The 17011-nt window shown below is 41.6% G+C and overlaps 1 protein-coding gene across 2 annotated transcripts in view; it reads left to right on the forward strand.

Moving 5' to 3' along the window:
• Positions 1-1037: 1037 nt before the first annotated feature.
• Positions 1038-17011, forward strand: part of Dipk2b (divergent protein kinase domain 2B) — a 35512-nt gene continuing 19538 nt past the window's right edge. Inside the window, exons 1-2 of one of the 2 annotated variants that reach the window (XM_050160930.1) lie at positions 1038-1386; positions 12394-12658. In XM_050160930.1, the coding sequence (XP_050016887.1) occupies positions 1151-1386; positions 12394-12658 (501 nt within the window). In that variant the 5' untranslated portion in view covers positions 1038-1150. Of the gene's footprint in view, positions 1387-9908; positions 10033-12393; positions 12659-17011 lie in introns of those variants that run through there. The other variant, XM_050160932.1, reaches the window with a different exon arrangement.

Raw genomic sequence — 17011 nt, forward strand, 5'->3', positions numbered from 1 at the left:
AAGTGCCGAACAGATTAGCAGCTTCAGAGAAGGGGAAGTTAGTGTGGGGTGGTGGTGGTGCATGTGTGTGTTAAACTCTGTATATGTATGTGTTATGAGGTTTGTGTTGTGGGGTGTTTCTATATGTGGTATAAGGCGTGTATGAGAGAGAGAAAAAAGAGAGAGATGGGGTTGTGCGTATATATGTGTGTTAAGGAGGATGGAGATAGGGGTACAGTGTGTGTTAAACTCTGTGTGTGTTATGGGGTTTTGTTGTGAAATATATGTGCTGTGAGATGTGTGTGTGTTTGATGTGGGGTGGTATGTGCATGAGGGTTGGGAAGAGGAGTGTGGTGTGTGTGTATCTGTATGTTATGAAGTGTTTGTTATTTGTGTGTGTTGTGTAGTATATGTATATGTGATGTGAAGTGTGTGTGAGATGTGGGGTGGTGTGCATGTGTGTGTTTGCAGGGGTTGTAGGATAGAGATTTGGGATAGGATGCATGTGTTTGTATGTGTATTAGACTCTGTATATGTCTTGTGGCGTTCATTTTGTGAGGTGTTAAATGTGTGTGTGGAGTGCATATCTATGTGGTGTGAAGTATGTGTGTATTATGTGTGATGGAGTAGGGTGGGATGAAGCAGATGTGTATATGCATATGTTGGTGGAGGTATGCAAGGTGTGTTTTGTGTGTGTATGTGTGTTTTCCACAGGGACAGATGTACCCAGAATAAAAACAGTGGAGGGTGGAGGCCTTCAGGATTCTTTGAAACTCCCAGGTGGAACCTAGGTCCTACACACATCCTGCATGGACTTTTCCTGCCCAGCTGGGATATCCTGTGTTTGTCAAAAGGACTACACAGGGAAGCCATAACCATTGTCCTTCCTGAAATCTGCCAGTGTGCCCCTCCCCAGACTGAGGCAGCCGCCCCATGCAGAGGAAGAATGACTTTGGAAATGCGTTATCAGCATCCTCCATGGATTTCCTCATCTCCTGCCCAACCCCATTAGCTGCTAGCTCCTTAGCATCCTCAGACAGAAACCTCAGAGGCTGGGATAGGGTCAGCATCCTGCGGCCAGTTGCTTTTGACAGTTTCCTTTCTGGTCAAGCCTGGTCTCTGTGCTGCTGACTGTTCCTCTCACCACCGCAGCTGCAGCGCAGAAAGCGGGATGGAGCCCCTAGCTGGAGCTGACACTGCCACCTTCCACCAGCGCTGGCCAGCCCGGCTGCTGCTGTGGGTCTCAACCCTGAGCTGTTCTTTCTCCTCACCAGCTTCTCTCCCTCCGTCCCTGGTACCCCGAGTCAGAAGCAGCTACACTCTGGAAAGGACGTTCCTCGGTCTTGATAAATGCAATGCCTGCATCGGGACATCCATTTGTAAGAAGTTCTTTAAAGAAGAAATAAGGTCAGAATCTCCATGAAATAATTCTGAGGAGCAAATTAAGCTTCTCTTAGTGTGAAGAGATCTAATTTACGGGTGGGAGCTAGAGGAAGGCATTTAACAGTGGTAACTGCTTGACATAGAAGGGCAAGGGTGGAAGCCAAATTCTAGCCCTAAATGCTAAAATATAAGGTTCCACTTGAAACTGAAGGCTGAAATTTCTTTTCTATGACTGGGGTGGCCTGAGACTGTTGAGTTTTCCTACTCATTCCTCATAATGGGAAGAATAAAGTATATAGGAAGCTACTATGTGGCAGACATTTTAAACCATTCCAATCTCAGGTGTTGACAGTTTGCACCATTATTCAGACATTACAGACATGGCAGGATTAAGGGACTTGCACTAGGCAGACCTGGGATACAAAGACAGTTTGCTCCAACATTTCAGAGCCTGTCTTCTGCTGTGTGATAATGATCTGAGGAAAATCGGAGTTTAGTTCATGAGAGATGTGTGTCTCTCATCAGAAAAAGGCATTCGTGCCGATCAGTACACAGTCACAGGAAATTTAACAAGGCTAGAAAATAGCTGGGACTACGTGGGAGCAGCCACCATAACTTTCCCCCTTGTGTTCTAGGTGGGCAGGAGAAAGGACAATATTACAAATAATGATGCAGGCCAGAGTACAGAAGTGCCAGACAGGGGACACTGATTACAGAGAGAGATTTTCTGGGGAGAGGACTTCTGAGCAAGGTCTTTCAGGGTGAACTGCGGATTTTACAAGGGGAAGGCAGAAGAATGATCATAAACATGAGTAGAAGTGTGTGGGGAGAGATGAGAGGTATTAGTGGCTGAAGCCCTGGGTATAGGTGGATATGGGCAGAGGAGAAGCCTGGAATGACACGTGAGGCACAGTCTCTTTAATGTTTAAATTTTTAATGTTTAAAAATTTAATGTTTAAAAATTTCCAAGAAATGGAAAACTTAGCTTTCAGTATTTTTCAGAACCAAAGACCTTTTGACCGACACCCTTTCTCCTCTTCTCACCTCACTGAAACCTAGCCTTCTGCCCGTAAGATGCTGTGACCAAACAAAAGGCATAAGCAATAATATACAACCTCTCCATTAGCCAGATATCTATGATTGTTACACTAAGTTACTAAAAAGAAACAATAGAAAAGTTCAATCAAAAATGTTAAATTTCTTTTTCTATTTTGCTTTTTTATTACTACATATTCATTCTACAAAATAATGGGCTTCCTTATAACATTGCCATGCACGTATATTATGTGCCTTAGTAGTGTATATTCCATTACTTTTTCTTGAGCGCCTCTTCCCAATAACCTTCCTCTTCTCAAATCGTTCCTCTTTATTTTTATTTCATATATTTTTTTAAAAAAAATTAGGTCCACATGTGAGAAAAATGTGGTATTTGTTTTTCTGAGTCTACCTTATTTGATTTACTATGATGATCTTCAATTTCATCCATTTTCCTAAAAATGACATAATTATGTTATTCTTTATGGTTGCATAAAACTCCATGTATATGTGTGTGAGAGAGACAAAGACAGTGACAGAGACAGAGAGACAGAGAGAGGAAGACGAGAGAGCGAGAACATTAAACTTAATTTTTATTTTATTTCATGCTTGTGTGTGTTTTGCCTGCATGTGTGTCTGTGCATCAAATGCATGGCTGATACTTGAGGAAGCCAGAACATGGGGATAGATCCTCTAGGACTGTAGTTACAGACAGTTGGCTGCTGGGACTCCAATCTGGTTCTGCTCTAAAAGTGCTTTCTTAACACCGAGCTATATCCCTAGATCTATTAAACTTCCTCTTATAATTTTAGATGTTTTAGAGAATTTATGTGGACATTTGGTATTAAGAATTTTCGGTTTCTGTTTTCTTCTTCCTGGTGATGAAATGAAAACGCAGAGCCTTTCAAATGCAGCCAAGTGCTCTCCGGCTGACTAAAGGCTTTGTGAAGGTTGCAAAGTTGAACGATCCCTAATTAGGACTGCTCTGCTGCAGACAATGGGAAAGATGCTAAGCTGGGAGATAAAAATCCATGTTTCAGGGGGATCTTCCAGAAAGTCATAGGCAGGGTGGCCTGGGGTTGCTCTTAGGGACTGAAGAACCAGAAGAGAGATCACTTCAGAAAAAGAGGGCAGGAAAAAAAACATCTGGATTCACCTCTGTGTTCATTTTGTTGACTGATGAATTGTGAAAGGAAATACAGAGATGTTGAATTTGAACTCAGAAATTCCCACCTAGGAAGTGGGGTGCAGAGAACCAAGAACATAGTGAAGTGTGCTGATTACTCTGAGAGAGCAGCAAATGAAGATACAGATCCAGTTTAAACTGGGAAAGAAAGGGACTGCAGGATTCCAAAGAACAGCTCTAGGCTCCCGCCCTCCTTCATCAAATTCTAGATGCTTTTTCATGCAACACTCTTTCTTTAGAATTTAAGACATTCCATATGTACCTAAAGAGGAAGTATGCAGATGGACACAGGAAAACATCAAACATGGCAGGCTGGTGGGATTACAGCACTCTATGCTGAGAATGTTTAACCTCAACATAAAGAGACAAAAAATGTATGGACTTGCTCATCCCCTGCTTCACTACCTTGTCAACTTCCAATATCCAGGAGGATAACTATTGTTTTTCTTTGGATTCACCTTCTTATTTAGATTCTCTAGGATCACGAACTATAGGCTCAATGTCTTTGTTTATGGCTAGAATCTGCTTATGAGTGAGTGCATGCCATATTCCTCTTTTTGGGTCTGGGTTATCTCACTCAGTAAAGTGTTTTCTATTTCCATCCATTTGCATGCAAAGTTCAAGATGTCATTGTTTTTTACTGCTGAGTAAAACTCTAAAGTATATATGTGCCACACATTCTTTATCCATTCTTCTATTGAGGGGCACCTAGGTTGTTTCCAGGTTCTGGCTAATTACAAATAGTGCTGCTATGAACATTGTTGAGCAAATGCTTTTGTAATATGATTGGGCATCTCTTGGGTATATTCCCAAGAGTGGAATTGCTGGATGCTGAGGTAGGTTGACTTTCAGTTTCCTGAGAAACCACCACACCGATTTCCAGAGTGGTTGCACAAGTTTGCATTCCCACCAACAATGGATGGGTGTTCCCCATATTCCACAACCTCTCCAGCATAGGTTATCATTGGTGGTTTTGATTTTATCCATTCTGACAGGTGTAAGATGGTATCGCAAAGTTGTTTTGATTTACATTTCCCTGATTGTTAAGGAGGTTGAGCATGACTTTAAGTGTCTTCTGGCTATTTGAACTTCTTTTGTTGAGAATTCTCTGTTCAGCTCAGTGCCCCATTTTTAATTGGGTTAATTAAAATTTTAGTGTCTAGTTTTTTGAGTTCTTTTTTTTTCCTTTTTTTTTCTTTTTCTTTTTTTCTGACTCCCAGGTTTTTATTATTAAGACCAATTCGAGTCACACCACACTACCCGGTACAACTGACCCCTTGTCAATGTGACACACAAACACATCATCATTAAGCCACACCTTTTCTTTCTTAATTCATTCCCAAGATCTCACATTAAAAAATAAAAATAACTTTAAAAGTCCCACAGTCTTTGCAGAATCAAATATTAAAATTTCAGTCTCTTTTAAATATCCAATCTCTCTAAAAATTCAAAATCTCGTTTAAAAGATCAAAATCTTTCCATTGTGGGCCTCTATAAAAAATCATAAGTAAATTCGATATCTTCTTCAAGACGAAAGAATCAGGGCACAGTCACAACCTGAACCAAACTCCAATAGTGTAAATAAGTCCATGTCCACTGTCTGGGATCCACTCAGGATCTTCTGGCCTCCCCCATGGAGCTTGAGTCACTTCTCCAGGTCCGCCCTCTGCAGCAGGCACAGCTTGTCTTCTGGGTTCTGGCTGACTTCACCTACTGATGCTGCTTGGTGGTCATCCCTTGGTACCGGCATCTCCAAAATGCTGAGGACGCTTGCTGCAGCTGGGCTGCACTTTTACCAATGGCCTCTCCTGGATGCTCACAGTGCGAAGCCCCAACTGTTCTCCGTGACCCCTTCATGCCTTCAAAACCAGGACCACCTGGGTGACTTGCACTACCAAGTTCTGCTGCCGGCACAAAGTACAGCTTTGGCTGCTTCTGGAACACAGCTTGTGTATGGCTGACTCTGAGGAAACACTTCCCAGAAGATTTCACCTCGGTGATGCTGGCCTCTTACAATCACGGCTAATTTCTTAGCTCCAGCCGAGCAGCATCCATTATTGCCAGTGATGCAAAGGTTTCACTTCAGCGTTGCCAGTCTTTTGTTAATCGTGCTGAATCTTCAGCCCTGGCTGACCGGAACAACAGAATCTTTTTTATTCTTTTTATTATTATTTTTTCTTTTTTTATTATTCTTTTTTTTATTTATTAAAGATTTCTGTCCCCTCCCCGCCACTGCTTCCCATTTCCCTTCCCCTCCCCCATCAAGTCCCCCTCCCCCGATCAAGTCCCCCTCCTCATCAGCTCAAAGAGCAATCAGGGTTCCCTGCCCTGTGGGAACTCCAAGGACCACCCACCTCCATCCAGTAAGGTGAGCATCCAAACTGCCTAGGCTCCCACAAAGCCAGTACGTGCAATAGGATCAAAAACCCATTGCCATTGTTCTTGAGTTCTCAGTAGTCCTCATTGTCTGCTATATTCAGTGAGTCCGGTTTTATTCCAGGCTTTTTCATACCCAAGCCAGCTGGTCTTGGTGGGTTCCCAATAGAACATTCCCATTGTCTCAGTGTGTGGGTGCACCCCTCGCGGTCCTGAGTTCCTTGCTCGTGCTCTCTCTCCTGGTGCTCCTGATTTGGACCTTGAGATTTCAGTCTGGTGCTCCATTGTGGGTCTCTGTCTCAGTCTCCTTTCATCGCCTGCTGAAGGTTAATATTCAGGAGGATGCCTACATGTTTTTCTTTGGGTTCTCCTTCTTATTTAGCTTCTCTAGGATCACGGATTATAGGCTCAATGTCCTTTATTTATGGCTAGAAACCAAATATGAGTGAGTACATCCCATGTTCCTCTTTTTGGGTCTGGCTTACCTCACTCAGGATAGTGTTTTCTATTTCCATCCATTTGTATGCAAAATTCAAGAAGTCCTTACTGTCTGTGCTGCTGGGGTTATACGTAGGAAGTGATCTCCTGCGCCCATTTGTTGTAGAGTACTTCCCACTTTCTCTTCTATCAGGTTCATTGTGTTCAGACTGATATTGAGGTCTTTAATCCACTTGGACTTGAGTTTTGTGCATGGTGACAGAAGTCCTAAGTTTTTAAAACATTTTAAATACCATATTCTGAAGGTCTCTGAAAGATTTGAAGAATACCTAACTAAAATATATCTCTATATATTTAGAAAACCTAACTAGCATGGCTATAAGCTTGACTATTATAGATGATGACTATTAACCTGTATTTCTTAATTATACATTGTATTTTTAAATGAGCTTCACAAGCATACTGCCTTAATCAAGACTAGAAATATATATAACAAAATTGATCTTAAATTTTTATCAATAAACCAAGATTCATACCAATGCAAAGTATTGATCTCTATAGCATATTCTCCTTTAAATGTAAAGAAACATTTATAAACAATATTTGGAAATCCTACACATATATTCATGCATACATCTTTGAAAGAGTACTCCTATCTATAAGGCTCGTTTCTTGCACATTCACAAATATTTGATTTGATATTAATACTAATAAATAATGTTATTATTAATATTACAAATGTTAAGTATTTTCTTAAACAAACTTCTCCGCCAATGCATATAACCCCAATCAGACCAAATTAGACTGAATTAAAATATACCCAGGTTTAATTGAGTGCCTTCACTCTTGGGTGGTCCTGGAAAAACACAAAGGGGAGGGAGAAAAGCTGAAATGACCACCAGAGATGAAAAGGGAAGACCACATGTTTATTCTCTAGAGGTTAGTTTAAATAGCCTGTGAGAGTGACCTTGATCTTCCCTGAGGAGGGGTCACCATTTGGTGGGCTTCCTTGACCCTCCCTGGGGAGGGGTCGCCTTTTGGTGGACTTTTTCGGAGGTGGAGTTTGGACTGAGGCGACTCCCATGGGAGGGAACTTGGAATAGAGATTTCTGTCCAAGATTCCAAAATTGGATGCCAGGGGGCTGGGGTGAAGCCCCTGACTAAATTTTCCAGACTCTGTATAAAGGGGTGCCAGGGAGCTGAGCTGATGCTTCCAACCACTAGATCTATTAATATTTGTCCATATTGTGCATGCAAGAGTACTTAGTGGCAGTGTTTTAGAAATATTGACAGAGACCTAAAATATGTGGTTTACTCAAGAGTCAACAGGGACTTCATAAGACCAAAGCAAGTTTATAGGGGAACAGTAGATGGTGGGCCTAGAAAGGTCATAGTGAATTGTGCTAAGTAACATGACTCTACCCTAAGTGCTTTGGAAAGATCCAGAATGTTTCAAGAGCTCGGTGTGGTGCAGAGGCACATAAAAGAGAGAAGAGAAGAAAGAAATATTCTGGGAGGCATGTATGACCAGGATCCCTCCTAGGGAATCTTGGGCCTGCACCAGGGCTGATTCATTATCTCATCCTCCTGACTACATGTAATTGGGCTAACATCTCTAATTCTTACTCTCAAAACCTTAAAGAATGTTCATACACCTCTTACTGACTAGTGAAGGGCTTGCCAGGAAAACAAGTTAGGCTTTGTTTGTTTTGTTTTTTGCCTTCCCCTTTCCTTTTTTTGTCCCCTGCAAGAAAGAGTTGATACTTTCCTTGTCTCTGTAACCAAATACATGACAAAAAAAAGTATATTAATGGAGGGATGGTTTAATTGTGCCTTATAGTTTGAGAGTAATCCAATCCATCATAGCAGGGAAGGTATGTCAGGGAACACTAGGCAGCTCTGTAGCCACAGGAGGCATCAGCAGCTGACTGCATAGTATTGGCAGATGAGAAATAGAAATAGGTGTTTGCTGATGCTCAGTCAGCTTCCTCCTTTTTACCCTTTGACTCAGTCGGGAGCCCTGGTACACAGGATGGTGCTACCACATTCAGAGTGCATCCTACCTCAGTCCAACCTCTCTAGAAATGCCCTCCAAGGCATACCCAGAGGTATGTCTCAGGTAATTTGAAATCCATTCAAGATGGTAGTAAAGATTGGCTCTTAACAAAGAGAACAGTAATTATTGCCTTAATTTATTTTCTGACCCCAATTCAGGAGTCTTGTCAGCTCTGGGACCTATACGATCCATTCATCCATTCATCCATGTGCCCATTCATCCACTGTCCAACTTGCTATTCATCCAGGAAGTCCTCCATACATTCTTCTCTACACTACCATCATTTTGTGCATTCTATGATTGTGTCCTTTGATCATCTCTCTCCTCTCATCCAAATAGCCACCATGGTCCATCTATACATCCAAACATTCATTCATCCAACTACAAGGTATTGAGTACCAATTTGGTAGGAAGCACTATTAAACTCTTGAGTTATAAAGTTGTAATATTTTCCCATAAGGATCTTGTTATTGAGAAAACAGACAAACAAAGTAATATTTAAAGCACAATATATAAAGTGTCCAATGCAGAATGTCATGGGAACATATAGAAAGAAAGCCATCTCAAATAGAAAAAAAACAAAGATCAGGAGAGGTACCTGTCAAGGATTTAAAAGGTTGAGTGGGTGCCATCCAGAGAAGAAACAGGAGGAAAGTGTTTCAGACAAAGGGAAGGGCATGTTGGGAACCTGAAAGGATGTAGTTATCCAAGGGTACCTCGTAGCTTAGTGAGACCAAAGGAAATGTGTAAGGAGAATGAAAGCACAGCAGGTGATGAGCCTTGAAAGATCACTGTGGACTGTGCTAACGACCATGACTGTATCCTGAGAGTTTTAGAAAGAAGATGGGTGTTTTGGGGGTTCAGCATAAATCTGGGACATGAAAAGAGGAGACAAGAAATATTTTAAAAGGTATGTGCAAATACAGTAAAAAGAGAATACTTCATTCCAATTCTAGTTCCGTCTTCCCTAGCACCACCACCACTAGCAACCACATGTCTGCCCTACTCACATTGATTCTCTCCAGTTCTGAGGAAGTATGGCCCTGCTGATCTGCCCTATTTGCAGCCAGCCTTACCTCAATCATGCCTTTGATCTCCATTCAAAAGAAAGAGTACAAAGATGCCTGGATTTTATGTTGTTGTTTTGTTTTGTTTTCCAAACTCCAGAATAGTGGCATTTTAATGAATGAAGAGCAGAGCACATTTTCACCAACACTCTTCTAGTCTGTGAAGTAGGCAGTTGATACTGTGAGATACACATTTCCCCTTTGCAGCACTAAATGTCACACCATTTTGACTGGGAGAGAACCTGTCTGTTTTCCTTCAAATTCATTATGAAATCCCTTCGGCCATCACTGAATTTGCAGATCACCTACAACGACACGTTGTCATCTCATCAAGCCTCCTCGGAAAATGAAAACAGAGAAAAAGAACAATAACCATGGCCCCACAGAGTAGGAAGTCTCTCTCCCCTCAACTCTACCAATTGGCTGAAGAAATTCCTAGGAGCTGCCTCCTTTTATGAGTAATTGTCTGTGATTCTTCAGAGAAAACACATGGAAACAAGATGGAAATGGGGGTAAGAATAGAATAAGTTTTCAGGACTTGACAGTTCTGGCCTTTAATAATATTATTGACCTGCTCCCATGAGCTAACTCATAAAATGGACTATAAAGGAATAAACAATTGCAACATTGTGAGGGCTGCAAACTCTGCAGGCTTGATGTTACTTCTTCCAAGTCCTGGTCAAATATCTTTGGAAACATTATATAGCCATCCCATGCCTCTGGGTCCTCATCTGCACAATTTGTAATGATAACAACATCATAGGTATATTGAAAGGATTATGGTGATGTGGAATTCCCCTCTGTATGCTGTGAATGCCATCGGTTAAAAAAGAAACTGCTTGAGTCTGTGGTAGGATAGAATAGAGCTAGGCAGGGAAAACCAAGCTGAATGCTGGGGGGAAAAAAAGATGGAGTCAGGGAGAAGCCATGAGGCTTCTCCAGAGGAGAAAGACACAAGCTGCCAGCAGGAACCTTGTCGGTAGGCCATGAGCCTCGTGGTAAAATATAAAATAATAAAATGGGTTAATTTAATATGTAAGAATTAGCTAGGAATACTCTAGAGTCATTGGCCAAGCACTGTTTCAAATAATATAGTTTCTGTGTGGTTATTTTGGGGGTCTAGGTGACCGGGAAATGAATGAGCAGCCTCCTACAACAGATTATGTGTTAGGGATGTGATTTAGTGGTAGAGCCTAGTATGTTTGATACCCTGGGTGTAATACAAAAAGATTAAATGAATTAATACACATAGTTTAGGAAAGAAGATGACATATTTAAAGGCTTCATAAATTTAAGTTACTGTTTCTCATTGGAAATTCTAAGTTCCAGGACCTTTGTGGTGTTGGAACTTCATGAGCAGGAGAAACCAATGAAAGCAGGACTGTCTCTGGGCCCTGAGCCCTTTCTAATCCTTCTTAGAGGGAAAAGTGGTTCTCTGCAGTTGTCTTCAAACTTCCATTGGGATGATACTTTTCAAGTTCTTCTTCTTCAATATCCCTGTGGCAAGATTCTTAAACAGAACCTCTTGGGCCTGCATCCATTGCTGTTTGCATTGTTATACTGCAGGAGCAGCTTGCTGGCAGCTCTTTCCCAACTATAAGAGACTGGCGCTCTAATACAGAAGGGACTCAGAAACCTGGGATCTCCCGCTATTCTTTCTTGACCTTGACCTTTTGTCTTTTAAACTTTTTCTGTGGTTTGCCTTCCTATCAAAATACTAAGAATGAACTGATAGTGTGGTTCAGTTGTAGCACATTTCGGTGGCAAACGCAAGGTCCTGAGATTCCTCCCCAGCATGGCAATTAACAAGCAATCAGTGGAAAACTTGTAATCTCTTTAAACAACAGTGAATTATATGAGTAAGAAAATAAAACAATATACAGTTTTGGATTCATTGAAATGCTAATTCATTGAAAATATGCTAGCTAAAACTCATTACCAATGACTTCACGATAGTGCTTAATAACAAGAATGGAAAACACCCTTTTAAGTTCAATATTTGATATAGTCTGACTTTCACTTGCAATATGACCTTCAGCTAATAATAATGAACTCAAACTTTTTCTGAGTAACTTTTTCAGACATAAATCAAAAGCAGATTCAACATTCTTCCCTAATGGAAATGTCAGCGCACAGCTGGAGAGATGACTCTGCTAGAAAGTGTAACCATGGAGCCTAGAAAACCAGCAGATGACAAGAGGCCAGTGCCTCTCCCCTGAGGAGGGTTCAAAGCTGACTGCGCCACAGTGCACTGTCACACATCTGCTGGAGCCAGATGGCTTCAGACTTAATGGACATGAAGCTGCCATGGATGCCTGAAATTTGCTTGGTGCTGATGGCTTAAATCAATGTCGATGGGGCTCCTTGGTGTTGGATATGGTGGTGAAGTGGTCTCTCAAGTTCAGGCCCAAGAGCCTTTTGAAGAACTGTATTTCCAGAACCCAGGCATTGGTCAAAGAATGGGTGGTTTGGACAAGCAGAGTAGGTAAAGGATAGATTGGTGCTTTATACCTCTGACTGTCAACATTGTATTCCATTTTGAGCAAGATACTTAGACTCTATCAGCCTCAATTTCTACATGTGTAAGGTGAGAGTGGGGCATGAAAAGAAACAGAAGTGTAAAGCTATTGTCTTTAAATGGGGTTGAAGTTCAAAGAGCCATAGTTGTCCCTTCTGTACACTGGGGGAAGAGGGTAGTTTTTGTGTGACCTCTTTTGACATCACATGTACACTTCTGAGCTTGGCCAAAACCAGATAATCCTCTTGGAAAAGGAGTGTGAAACACATCAAAGGGAAAGAAATGTTCCGACAGGTTGCTGCCCTGTCTCCCTGGCTCACCTCTGCCTCACAGACTTATCCTATGCTTCCCACAGCTTTGACAACTTGATGACTTCCCTCCTGAGACTGCCTCCTCAGGACTTGCCTTCTTATGCTGCAAATTACTCAGATGATTCGAAAACCTGGCGCCCTGTGGAGGTCTCTCGGTTGGTCAGCAAGTACCAAAGCGAGATCTCTGACAGGAGAATATGTGCCTCTGCATCAGCTCCGAAAACCTGCAGCATTGAGCGCATCCTGCGAAAAACAGGGAGGTTCCAGAAATGGCTGCAGGCCAAGCGACTCACACCTGACCTAGTGCAGGTGAGTGTGGGCCTTAGTAGAATGAGGGGTGGCAGGAGATATCCATTCATAGCTCACAGCTCAGTAGTTCTCAACCTGTGGACTGCGACCCTTTTGGGAATTGAATGGCCCTTTCACAGGAATCACCTAAGGAATCAGAAAATCCAGATATTTATATTATGATTCATACAGTAGCAAAATTACAGTTATGAAGTAGCAATGAAAATAAAAATAATGTTATAGTTGGGGAATCACCACACATGGAAGCATGTGCCCATAATCTCAGTACTCAGCCAGCAAAGGCAGGAGGACCATGACACAAGGTGGAGTCCAGTAGACGAGCAGCATGGGCCTAGTCCCACTGCCTGGCTAGCTTATGCCCAAAATAACTACACAGACACTGTATTCATTGAAATACTGCCTGACCCATTATCTATAGCCTCTTATTGACTAACTCTCACATCTTGCTTTAACCCATATCTAATAATCTGTGTAGAACCATGAGGCCATAGCTTACCGGGGAAGATTCAACATGTCTGACTCTGGCAACTTCATGGCAGCTCTCTCTGACTCTGCCTTCTTCCTCCCAGAATTCTGTTCTGTCTACTCCACCCAGCCAAGGGCTGCCATATCAAAAAGGCCAAGGCAGCTTCTATTCAACCAATAAAATCAACACAAATACAGAAGGACCTCCTACACCACTCGTGTGTGTGTGTGCACGCACACACACACACACACACACACACACACACACCATGCTCTGTCCCTTTAACAAACCTGACTGGTACATGGGGAGACTGTTTTGAAAGCAGGCATCAGGAAGAGTGCAGGGTTGGTCTCAAAGCCACCATCTGACACTGGACAAAGCTGAGCTTCCCAAGGTTGTCCTTCTGCCCTACCTTCTTGTTCACAAGTCCATCCCGAGGTACACAGTCCCTCAAGGCAAGAATATTTCCATCTGGAAACTGGGAAACAGCAAAAGAAGGAACTTCCTAGTGTAGAAGATAAATTCTAAAGTCTGTGGGGATCTCTACTACCACCACACCCACAGGCGAGCAATTCTGTTGCAGGGAAGCAAAGCAGTAGTTTGGTTCAGCATGACTAAGTAGCCAGTGTTGGTTCAAACTTCGGTAATATGAACACAAATAGTTTTTCAGGCATTTGAAGGGTTTTTTTTTGAGTTTTTAAACACAGCAAAATTTGGTAAATAACTTCCTGTTGATAAATAACTCAATCCCGTGTGCACAAGAAAATTTAAAACATGACTACATTGATAATACTCTTTGTAAAGTACATGTGACATCTCCCAGAAAGACAGATCTGATTCATTGACGAGCTCATATCTTGGCCACACAGATAGTACAAAATCATCAGTCATCTCTGCTCCCACTCTTATGGGTGAAAAACGGGTTCTGTGTAACCCTATAACATTCCTGGTTCCCCTAGGGCTTATCTGTGAGCACAACAACCACCATACCTCCCACAAAAGACATTATAATGTGGCTAGATGAGTCTTAGGCTCTAGACAAATGTGGTTCTCAGACTCCCTAATGCTGAGACCCTTTAATACAGTTCCTCATATTGTGGTGGCCTCCAACCATAAAAGTATTTTGCTACTATTATGAATAATAATGTACATAACCGATATGTGACCCCAGTGGGGTCACAACCCACAGGTTGAGAACCACTGCTCTAGACTCAGGTAAAGTCTTTTCCCTTTGAGTTCTAGACACTTCCATATTAACAATAGATGTGAGTTATCCCTTGGGTCTTGACAAGTTCAGAGCACCCTTCTGATACATCTAGGATCACCTGTGTTCATGTATGTAGACATCAAGGTATAGGCCAGAGCTCCATGGAATTTAAAAACTGTGCTTGAATCTAGGATCTCCCACTAAAAGTTGTGGCAGAATGAGAAGAAACAGAGTCCCAAGAAGAACTGGGTGCTTCTGGTTCTTATTCGAACATTCAACAAGTTCAACAACTGTGCTTCAGCTGTGGATTTGGAGATGAATCACACACAACCTCCTGCCCTAGTCTTTTGGCTCAGTGGTGGAGACAGATAAGACCACTTTTACTACCAACTCTTTCATGTTGCGATGACAGTCTCTATGGGGACAAGAACCAGAGTACTGATTTAAGTCTTTTATTCACTGACCAATGGCCTTGAATTTAAGCCTTAGACTTACCCTACTCTGCTTTGACATAAGACCCTCCAGGTTCTGACATTCTTTGACTTCTGTGGCTCTGCCACATTTACTTCACAGATGCACCTGACATTTACCATCACCAAGTTCTGGGCTAGGCTTGGATTTTCTCATTTCTGGGGGCAGACATGCTACCGTTGTACTGTGAGGTCCTGGATTCTCTCATTTCTAAAACAGCAGTACATGCTCCCTGTCTGCCTGATTCCTTCATCCTCATATTCTTAGAGATAGGAAATGCTTTAGAAAAGCCCCATCACTACAGAAATGCATGTAGAGTTTTGGTAACAATTGAGCCTCTTTGTTTTATTCATTATGCAAAATTCTTTGTCTGCTTTTTCCTTTTGTATTTGACATGTAGCTTGCGAGTTTCCCTACTTCCTACCCAAACAATATCTCTTCCCAACACTCAATAAAACAGCCCAAACCAGACTATTTTCACTTTTCCTTGGCCCTCCCCTAACACATCTTTTCATCCCCATTGGACCTAAAAAACAGAAAAAATTTATTTAAAAAACAGAAAAAATATCACCAACCAGTTTATAAATTCAGGAAAAACTCCATTGTTTTTCTATTCTCGAAGATCAAAGTTCTCAGTATTCTTTTCTGGCAGCATCTTCTCCCTTTCTTGTCATACTTTTCTCCAGAGACCTTTGCCCTTGGAGTCTAAAAGCTATCTGCCCTTGAATTTTTGCTACTCCTAGGACTCATCTGACTATCACCCACAGGCCTTTTCTTAGCTTGAGAAAATTTTAGTTTCAAATAGATCCTTTTCTACTAACACTGGAGGGAAAAAATCCCTCACCTAGCCTAACCCAGAAGAATTGAAAAGCAGACTTTAAAACAGTGTTATAGTAAAAATTCATAACAGTGCTACTTATCATAGCCAAATGGTGGGAACAGCCCCAATGTCCATCAACCGATGGATGGCTAAATAAAATGTGGTGTGTCCAAACCACAAACTATTTATTAGTCAACCATAACAGGGGAAAAATACTGATTCATATCCACACAGCTAAACCTTGAAAACATGGTCCATAAAATAAGCCAGACACCAGAGGGCAAGTGTGATTCTGTTTATAGGAAATGGTCTCAGCAGGCAAATGAACAGAGACAAAAAGAAAATTAGTGGTTGACAAGGTCTAAGAATAGGAGAGAATTCAGAGTGAGTATTGTTGGGATGAAGCTCGTTTGGGGATGACAGATTCTAGAATGAGGTATTTATGATGTTTTCATAGCTTTGTGGATGTACTTTAACCCATCGAATTGTATAGTTTGACAAGACTAAAAGTGCCCAGACACTGTGGTGCATGCCTGTAGCTTTGGCACTTGGGAAGGTGAGGCAGGATGCTGGCAAGTGTGAAACCATTCTGCCCTACATAATGAGACATTTTACCGAAAGAAACAATATTTAAAGTGTTGAACTTCGTGCTATATATATGACATTTTTCTATGTGCATGTGGTTTTTCAAGACAGGGTTTCTCTGTGTAACAGCCTTGGCTGTCCTGAAATTTGCTTTGTAGACCAGGCTGGCCTGGAACTCACAGAGATCTGCCTCCCAAGTGCTAGGATTAAAGTCGTGCACCACCACACCTGACTGTGAACTTTTTTTTAAATGTTATGTGAACTTTAGCTAAGTAATAAGTGGAAGTATGATGGGAGTGAATGTGATCAAAGAACATTGTGTCCAAGTATGAATATGTCCTTGTTAAACTCAGTGCTAGGTACAGTGAATGTTTGTCAATAAAAAAGGAAGAAAGAGTCATTAAAATACTAGCCTATCTTGTGACTCCATTCTTTTAGAGCCATGTGATGGACAGCTAACCTCCTAGGCCAAAATGTTAACAGTGAGAGCATTTCACTATCAGCTCTCCAAGAAACAATTTGAGTACAAAGCCAACAATGCAATTCTATGCCATAATAATAACAATAGTGTTTTGTTAACTGTCTCAGATGTTCCTAATACTGCCAACTTTCTATATTAATGAACTCCATATCTCTGGATTCTACCAATCACAGATGCATAGTAATCTGTTGTTCTCACTTTAGCTACTTTGGAGGTTGAGGCAGAAGCACTCCTGAAACTCAGGAATTCTAAACTAGTCTATGCAACATAGTGAGAAACTACCTTAAAACAATCTAAAAGTGTCTGTATTAACTGTAGGCATG

The sequence above is a fragment of the Alexandromys fortis genome, unplaced genomic scaffold (genome assembly GCF_014885135.2).
Source record: "Alexandromys fortis isolate MF-2015 unplaced genomic scaffold, M_Fortis_MF-2015_v1.1 scaffold_83, whole genome shotgun sequence".
Taxonomy (NCBI): domain Eukaryota; kingdom Metazoa; phylum Chordata; class Mammalia; order Rodentia; family Cricetidae; genus Alexandromys; species Alexandromys fortis.